Here is a 10,241-nt window from a genome sequence, read left to right on the forward strand (position 1 = left end):
GGTTTTCGTAACCTACGCATCTCGAAAAGTACGCCTCATGGGGAACCGGTACCTTTCCATCGCATATATATGAGCGGATGATCGAATAAATTATTAAAATCGGTACATTTTGTGAAACCACTCTTAGGCTTATTCGACGCGTTTTTGCATGAAACGAAAGAATCTGGCAAAAAAAAACGTTGTTCTGCCTTGTGATCTGAAATATTAAGGGTTAAAGTTGATGACTATTGAGGTTAGGATGTAACCGGATTTCCGTCTCTAATTTTAATAATACGGTGTTTCGAATCTCTAATCAATTATTTAATAATATAGATCACCTGTGGTGTCTTACTTTTCGGTCGCCACTCTGTTTGTCCACCTACAGAGAAGGATTGGTTGTCCTGGATATCCCAAGAATTCGGCCTTAATGGATAGGAGGTCCCGGGTTGGATGGCTTCCCTCCGTCCTTCATTGTGATTGGCCCTTCGGTCGAGATGGCTGTGTCGTCGGGTGATGTCCCGTTGAGATGCGGTGATGACTTAATTTATTTTTGGAATGGTAATTTTCGTGAATAATCACACGATAGGCACTTTGGTGTAACAAACTATATAATATTTATTCAAACAAAACACCAATACTTAATTTAACAAGCCCTCATTCACACTTCTCACTCACTCACGCTAATTCCGTAGAATTCGACACTCTCGCTCTCTCTCTCTCTCTATCTAATTTGCGTTGTCGCGTCGCGTCGCACTTACGACGAATGGCGGTTACCTAAGATGGCCGCGTTACAATTTGGCGTGATGTTGCATCATCCACTGCGCACAACGACTTTCGAGACTATTTCCTCGTTTAATCCGCGTTTACACTACGCGTTACAATAACGGGATACGTATTAATTACGTTTAGAAATGAATTACGGCTTGATTTCGCCGTTTTCCGCACTTTTGCGTTTAACTCGGATTTATTTCCGAAATTCGCGATTTTTCGCGTAAATTCGCCTTTAGCGATGTTTAATACACGCCCGGACACGATGGGGTATGCTAGAATACCCTTTTTGAAACGATTTCACCGGTTGCGCAATACTTTATGAGCCGCGTGGTTCGCGAGATCCGTCCCGTTCGGTGTCTCGACTACGACTACTCTTCACTGGCTGTCGCCAGTGCCAAGATGGCCGGGGAGAAACGGTGTGTTCAGGGCTGCGTTTAGGAATTATGTCTAGATAACTCTAGGGTGCATTTTTGCTATAATATACGTAACGTAATCCGTAGCTTAGAGTTATCTGGGTGTAATTCCTGAACGCAGCCCAGGTTTCCCTACTCTGTTCGGTTTTCCCGTATCTGGTTAGTTTCTAGTTTTAATTATTCATACGGCCTTTACATGCTTTTCCTTAATAGGATTAATAAAAAATAATGTCCTTTAGGTACATGAATTAAATATTTTTAACTGATTTTATAAATTTATTATTGAAATATTAACCTTTGATACCTGAAGCGTTTCTTGTTGGTCCGTAGACTTGTCCAAACTCGGATTTCTGATTTCTGATTGGTTTAACACTTGGAATAATTTCCTTTTACTCAAATATTTATGAATTAATTGTTGGATTATTTCAAATATCAAGGGTTTGTCTCAAAACATCAATTTGCGATCTTTACTTCATCCAAATAATTAGTGGATGTTACGAATAATATAAAATAATTGTTTAATGGTCTGATTTATCTCAAATAATTCCGAAATGGCTTCTAATGGTCTAAATAATTTCAAGATGTGATCTGTTAGTCAAAATAATTTTGTAAATACGTTTAAACTATCCTTTTAGGTTAAAATTAATATGAAGATTGCATATTTATCTTTTGGTCATGTGTAACTTATCTATATGTCTCTAAATTGTTTGTCGACTAATCGGAATGTCTTTTACTGACTTATTTCAACTTTTATTTCATGACTCGAATTAATTATAATTTTCAACTTGTGATTCTATTTTCAACTTTTAATTATTATTTTTGTTCCAATTACTCGATTGTTGTACTTCACCTCAAAATTAATTAATACGTCATCTGTGTGACTTTCTAAACATGAAATAATTATATTAATGGATATCAAACAAACTTTTCTTAAAATGTATTCTCTTACCTTGTAAGTATTTAATCTAATTGTATTTTGTTTCAGGGTCACCAAAAATTCACAGCGTGTTGGTTATGGTAAGTATTATCTCCTTCTATATTTAATTTCATTTATTCATCTTATGTAATTTTTATTTAATTATTTATTTTTCTTTCAAGTTACTTTGCTGGAATTCTTTGGATTGTCTTTGGTAGGATCTTTAGGTAGGTTGAGGTATTATCTTTTTTCCTCATATTAATCTTTTTAACTCTTTTTCTTTTTCTTTTATCAGTTTCTTAACTTAAATAATTTTATTAAAACATAAGCTTTTGGTTTTCCTTTTATACCATATCAAATAATTGTTACATACTCTTATTGAGCTTTTTAAATCTTTAAATGAATACTTTAATATTACAGCCTTATATTGGATGAGACCTTTTACAAATAATAATGATAATAATAAAATATGCAATAAAATGTAATATAATATAATATAATAAAAAATATGTGAATAATTAAATCATAAATAATAGTTCTTTAGGTCTTCTAAACGCTTCTCATCGGCTGAATTTCTTCCGTGTCGGGTCCCGTTCCCGGTTGCTGTTCCCGTCTCCTCAGGAAATAGTTTTCGCTCTGCCGGCGTTGTCCTGGGAATAGTTTTCAGTAAATGTTGCGGGTTTTTCTAATTAATGGCGTAAGGCAGGAAAAATGCACACGGTTGCAAGGAAATCTGTCACAGAGGCAAAATGAGGTCTATAATTGTACTGTTCCACATGGGTCTCGACTTTTCACGCGATGCAAAGGGGCGCACGACTTCTATAATTGTACTGTTGCAAAATCGAAACCCTTGTGCATTTTTTCAGATAGAATAAGCTAAAATGAGCCAGAAACTAGATTCGACACATAGTGGCTCTATCATGTTTCGGCGTAACAACAAAATAGCGTAAAAAGCATAAAGTGACTAGACAGAAACTGATGTTCAAGTGAAATGATATGATTGGTCGGCGCAAGTTACGCTTACGCAAGTTACGCCGCATGTGACGGCACCCTTAAGCCTTGAGTCTCTTTATTTCCGTGGCTCGGGAGTGCGCATAACTATCCGAGTGCAATCTCGTGCATCGGGCGCAACAATATATATATTGCGATCTGCTTTATCTGTTGTTGAAGATAAAAACGCAGCAGAAATCGCGCATAATCTGTCGTCACATGTTATATCGTACCATAGTTTTCCCGTTTATCGATAGATGATGTATCTATCAATATTTATCTCGTATTTAAATTTCTGTCACGGGCAAATATAAAAACTACATAACGCGGCTAGTGAAAATAAAAATGTGTAATATTTTCTTATCGATTTAATTTCTAACACAATTCCTATAGAGAATTCTGAATATTAAATGGATTTTTTTAAAACCGAGCAACAATTCTCTCAACACCGAAAATTGTTCATTTATTAACACTATTTAAGATACAAAAAAATTAAAAATACAATTTCTATTTAGCAAAATCTTGTTCTGATTAAATATACTTCTTTAATAAAAATGCATTTAGTTAATAAAAGTTAAATGTATGATATAAATTATTTATTATGCGTGTTTTCTGCAGTGACGTCGCGCGTCGTGATGGCAGGCTGTACTCGGTTTTTGCTGTAGTTTTGCTGTCAGTACATGTGATGACAGATCGTGTACGATTTCTGTTGCGTTTTTGCTTTCATCAACTGATAAGGAAAATCGCGTTCTATATCTGTCGCGTTTTTGCAACACGTCATGACGGCAGGATGTGCTCGACATTTGCTGTAGTTTTGCTGTCAGTATTTGATATAGTAACTCGTGTTGTAGTCTTGTCACGATTTCGCTGTCATAATGTAACGTCAAATCATGCTTGATTTCTGCTGTCTTTTTGCTTTTAGTATTTGAAATAGCAAACTTTGCCCAATATTTGCTACGTATTTGCCATCACGATACTTATAGCAAAGATTGCTCAATTTCTATTACATTTCTACAGTCATTCTATGTTGGCAGATTATGCTGTAAGAAACTAAGCTTAATGAGGAAGCAGCAACTTGATATCTGCTGTAACGTTATGATCAAGTTTGCTGGCATACTGCTGGCATACTGCTAGCATTTTGCTATCTGGGCAGTAACGTTGCTTGCTTAAAAGTATCTCTAAATTTTCATCAATGGTTTTAGAAGGAATAAGGATGTCGTCCAAGTACTAGGACCTTATCTGCCCGAATTAACGGTTGCAAAATAAAATTTATTCTCTTCTGAAACTCAGCTGGAGCTTCACAATAACCGAAGGGCATTCTTAAGTACTCAAAATGCCTATCAGGCGTAGCAAAAGCAAAGTATTTTGTGTTTTCTGAGTGGATTTTTATTAAATGAAATCCATCCTTAAGGATATTTTTGTTTAACCACCCTATCGTTAAGAGGTCTCAAATCGACACATAGTCTCCATCGACCATCCTTTTTCCTTATTGGAACTACTCGTGCGCAATAAGGAGAAGTACTGGATTTTATGATCTCGAGTCAAAAGATCATTAGTGATTTTCCTAATTTCTAAACACTCGGCGTGCGCAAACCGACGCGGCGCATAAATTGTCTTTCATGACACTTTAATATTATAGTCATCTTCGATTAATTGAACGGAAGTGTTTTGGACTTCATCAATAACAACTTGCAGTTTTTTGTCAATATCAATACCGAAATCAGTACTAGTACTAAACGTCTGGTTGACGCCTTGGTCTATTACCTCAAAAACTTCCATCGATGCTACTTCGTTCAAAAGTTGTAATTTATTACAATATTCTTGGTGAGGATTATAAAAGAGAGTGAGTTTATTATCGAAAAGGAAATCTCTTCCCAATACATGTGTAGACCACTCATTATTATCAACGATTGGCATGTTTGCCTTAAATTCCGTATTAGGTAAAGCTAGCAGACTGATATTCAACGCTCGTGAACCAACAACTCTAATATCCGTGTTACTCAATGTCTTATAACTACTTTTATTAGATTTATTTAATTTAAAATTTTGCCCGAATAACGATTTATGAGCTGATAATAGCATAAATGATACAGAGCTTCCGGTGTCTACAAGAGCATACAAATTACATGGACGTTGATCAATATAATTAATTTCGACAACAGAATTACTAGTCTCGAGCTTTCGTGTAGACCCATCGTCGGCGCATTCCACCTGCGAGGCAGCCCTTTTGGAATCTTTGTTTGGGAGGTTGCTCGGAGTGGTAGTTGAAGAAGCTTGTTCTTTACGACAAAGCTTGATGCAATCAGTTTTAAAGTGCCCTTCCCGCCTTACAGTAGGCACAAAAGAGATCCTTTTCTGAGTCAGTAGAAGGGTATTTTTCCGGTTGCGTTGGAGAATGCTTCTGTCCTTCCTTCTTCTTAGGGAGAGGGGAAATCTTCCTCCGCACATCAACAAATGAACTCGTTACTTCGTACATTTGTTCCAAGAAATCATCGACAAGTGGAGCTTGTAAGGCTGTAGCAGTTGCATGCAATGATGCGTTGTTGATGCCGTTTATGATCAGCTGTATTTTGCCTCGCTCTGGCAACTTCAAATTGTGAAACTTTAATTTATGCATTGCGTATTTTTTGAAATGATTCCTTATCATAGTTCCATCTCCTTGCCTCCACTTTTTGCATAACCACATGAAAGGGGACTCGTCGTTTAAATCTTCTTGAAATGACCGCTTTGAATGATGGCCAAGAAAGATTAATTGGTCCTTCCTCCATGAAGTACCAATCTTTTGCATACTGCATAGTTTACTAGTAGCTGCCAGTAAGATAACATCTTCATTGACGCCATGACACCTAGCCACAAGCTCAATCCTGCAGATCCAAGATTCAATGTTTTCATCCTCTGACACATCAAATGAGGCAATCTGAGAGGCTAACAGCGTAATAGCTCGGGTCGTTGGAATGTGGGCCATGATCGGTACTTTTGCTTGATCTGGTTGTAACCGGCTCATCGTGTACTGGTGTAACACGAACAGTTGTAACTGGACTAGAAATACTACTGCTCACTGTCGTGTCATCAGTATTCTTCTTAACCAACAATGATAATTGTTCCATCATCGTTAGCATAGTTTGCTGCATCAATTCAATTGATGTGACAAGTTTCTGATTGGTTGACACATCTTCATGTCTAACCCATGATGTAAGAATATAAGGTGTTTCACTCCCGAGATGCGCAGTGTTGACCAATCAGAAAGTTACCTCAAATGCAAAAAAACAATATGGCTTCATCCATGATCCGCAACGATCCGCAACAGAATTTGTAACCGAATTTACAGGGTAAGTTACACGTTAAATCATATTATTCGGATTTCAATCCGTTCTTAGTCGTCGACGGCCGTGGTAGCATCATTCCGTTGAGGGAGGATCGTCCTTATTCCTTATTCTAACAGTCAACTAACCTATTGGCTGAGGGTTTGGTTAGTTCTAATTTACTGTGATAATTCTTTAATATTTTGTTCTTATAAAATCGAGTTTTCTATCTTAAAAAATAAAAAAAGAAAAGAAGGTACATGCTGCCACAATGCCGCCATGTTGCGTGAAAAATTGTAAAAGTCGCACGTACAAAAGGGATACAAAAGATATCCAGTTTTTCCGTTTTCCGAAAGAAGCCACAATTCGTCAACAGTGGCTTAATTCCTGTCAACGAAATAATACAGATTTAAAAGTCGATTCAGGTTAATTGCTACAATTAAAATACTTATGTGTATACATAATAAATAATAATAATAATAATTTATGTATATATATTTTATACTAAGTATATAATGACAAAATTTCAGCAACTATAAGCAGCAATTATTTTGAGTGGAAATGCTTCCCACACAGCACAAAATTCCGTTCAAGTTCCCTGGGAGTTCATTTCGCTGAGCTCTCGAGGAGCTTATAAAATTGGATAAAATGAACTCCCAGGGAGTTCATAATGCTGGGCTTCCGTGAAGCTTAAGCGATTCAACAAAAAAAGTTCCCTAGAAGTTCATTTCGCTGAGCTCTCGAGGAGCTTATAAAATTCGACAAAATGAACAATTAATAAAATCATGAAATATGTAATACAGGCAATAGGAGTCGACGCTGGTTATCAATTAGCGCAATTTTTCTTAATACTAAAAATGTAAACCTTAACTTTGAACATTTCCACTCATGGTTTGAGTCTTCATCAGCAATCTTTCGTGTTAAATAGTTTTCCATACCTTATTTGGAAAAAATATCTAATAAATTCAAGAATGCAATTAATGGGGTTTGCCATAGGGTTTCATTTTTTAGTTTGAACAAGCTGAATCAATTTATTAAGGTTCATAAAGATCCTTTAAACGATGAATTAAAAAGGAATGTAGTCTACAAGATCAACTGTCGTGATTGCGATGCTTCCTATGTGGGACAAACAAGGAGAAAATTAAAAACCAGACTTTCTGAACACAAAAAGCATATATCCATAGTAAAACATCCACTTATTCAGTGATCACAGAATATAGGTTGCAAAACGATCATGACTTTGATTGGCAAAACGTAGAGATATTGGATGTAGAAAATTATTATAATAAAAGGTTAATATCAGAGATGATGCATATTAATCGACAAATCAATGGGCTGAATCTACGAAATGATACCATTAGTTTAAATCATGCATACATTGAAATTCTCAACAAACTTTAAGGCTTGTTCGCAATATAATATATGTCATAAACTTGTTTGTCTTCAAATTGACCGCTATGTTACTTGTTTAGCAATCATTATTTAACCGACTGTCGAAATGACAAGACACATATTGTTCTCGCAGATATATCTTTTTAAAATTGACGATAATTTATAACATATTAACGATCATTCAGTATATCGATTCGTGTATATAAATTCCGTGAAAGTGTAAGCCAACTCAAGTCTACCACCAGGTGATATTCGTGTAATCAAATCTTTATTGTATTTACAATCATTATACGTTTCGATCCTTGGATTGGATCCTTTTCAATATCGTTTCCTTATTATTAATTAAACATCACTGTGTTTCCAAATACACTAATCAAACAATACAATACTGTTGTACATTAATCATTATAAATAATAAAAAACTTTTTACATTTTAAATATCCACTTACATGACATATTATAATATAACGATGCCGGTAATTACAGAACATAGATTGGAATTTTCACATGAATTTGACTGGAATGGAATAGAGATATTGGATGAAGAAAGAATTTTAAACAAGAGACTTACATCGGAGATGATTCATATTAAAAGACAAAAGAACAGTTTGAATCTACAAACGGACACGGAAAGACTGAATTCGGCGTATGAATGTTTGTTAAAATAATAAGAGTTTCCTATCTTGTGAGTTTGTTTGTTTGCGAACATATACTTAGAGATAACATATATACATATAATAAGATACACGCTACGGGTCATTTACTTGTTGATGAGCGACATAATAAGTAATACGAGGATCGTTATATTATAATATGTCATGTAAGTGGATATTTAAAATGTAAAAAGTTTTTTATTATTTATAATGATTAATGTACAACAGTATTGTATTGTTTGATTAGTGTATTTGGAAACACAGTGATGTTTAATTAATAATAAGGAAACGATATTGAAAAGGATCCAATCCAAGGATCGAAACGTATAATGATTGTAAATACAATAAAGATTTGATTACACGAATATCACCTGGTGGTAGACTTGAGTTGGCTTACACTTTCACGGAACCGATAACTGTGAAATAAGTGAACCAGTATCAATTAGCAATTCATTTTCTTCAGGTATTTTTATTTTTCATTGTAATGTTTTATTATTAATATTTACTTTAATAATAATTATCATGAATTTTTTATATTGAAGGATTAATATCTTTATCTGGTGAAGAAGTTACTCGAACTCTATCGCAGTTGAGTCTTGGTACTCAATTACCTGTAATTAACGAAGCTCTGCCATTATTAAATATAAATCCAATTGATAAATATGCAATAAATAATCCATTATATTTGAGTGAAAAATATAACGAAATTTGCTCTACATTTGCGACATTATTACAAATAGATGATAAATCTAACCATTATCAGAACTCAGTTGATTACCAAAATATTGTAGAGAATCTCAAAGCTAAATTTAAGGCTGAGAGTACTACTAGAAGTGAAAAATTACAAATTTTAACTCTATTGCCTTCTGATTGGAGCATCAATAAGATTTGCGATGTTATGGGTGCTACAAAACACATGGCAATAGTGTCAAAACTTTTAAAAGAAAAAAAAGGAACTTTGTCGATGCCACAGAGAAAAATAGGTAAAGTTTTCAAACTTTTTATTCTTAAATTACATTTGGTAAATATTTTTCTTTTACTTCAATCATCTAATAAGTTCTCTTCTATTTAGGACGACCTCTATCGAACGAAACTAAATGCAAGGTCATAGAATTTTATAAAAATGATGATGTAAGTGTAAATCTGCCTGGTAAAAAAGATTTTGTTTCTATGCGAAAAGAGGATGGTCAAAAAGAACATATCCAAAAAAAACTTATTTTGTGCAATTTAAAAGAATTGTATAAAATATTTAAGGAACAGTATCCTGATGATTGGATAGGGTTTTCTAGCTTTGCATCATTAAGACCTGTCCATTGTGTACTTGCAGGATCGAGTGGTACTCACACTATTTGTGTAGAATTACAAAATGTTACATAAGAGAAATTCATTGTTCAGTGTAGAAGCGTCGACTGTGTGAGGTGAGGTGATTATTAATTTTCAAATTATACATACGATAATTTAATCTTTCATATAATTTTAGCTTGAGTTCTCATTGCCACTCAGCTTTCTAACTTTGTGAGTATGTGACTTATCTCACAAAAAACAGTAAACGGTTCAATTTTTGAGATGAAAAACTTTGGAAATATTTTGTCATGCAATACTCCAATCGTTGCGCTAAGATGAAAAATTGCTGATGAAGACTGAAACCATGAGTGGAAACGTTCAAAGTTAAGGTTTACATTTTTGTATTAAGAAAAATTGCGCTAATTGATAACCAGCGTCGACGCCTGTATTACATATTTCATGATTTTATTAATTGTTCTAATTAAAGGAGTCTGTAAAAACTTATTAGTTTTTTCGTTAATTTGTGATTTATCGACAAAAT

The 10,241-nt window shown here is 34.4% G+C and overlaps 1 protein-coding gene across 1 annotated transcript; it reads left to right on the forward strand.

Annotated features, from left to right (window-relative positions):
* The first annotated feature begins 8,233 nt into the window (after positions 1-8,233).
* On the forward strand, positions 8,234-9,793 carry LOC108768274 (uncharacterized). The gene is made up of 5 exons (XM_018518655.1): positions 8,234-8,417; positions 8,805-8,879; positions 8,959-9,399; positions 9,489-9,547; positions 9,671-9,793. Exons 1-5 carry the CDS (start codon positions 8,234-8,236, stop codon positions 9,791-9,793), a joined length of 882 nt encoding a protein of 293 aa, XP_018374157.1.
* Positions 9,794-10,241: the final 448 nt, after the last annotated feature.

This window comes from Trachymyrmex cornetzi, unplaced genomic scaffold (assembly GCF_001594075.2).
Source record: "Trachymyrmex cornetzi isolate Tcor2-1 unplaced genomic scaffold, Tcor1.1 scaffold776, whole genome shotgun sequence".
In the NCBI taxonomy this organism is placed as follows: domain Eukaryota; kingdom Metazoa; phylum Arthropoda; class Insecta; order Hymenoptera; family Formicidae; genus Trachymyrmex; species Trachymyrmex cornetzi.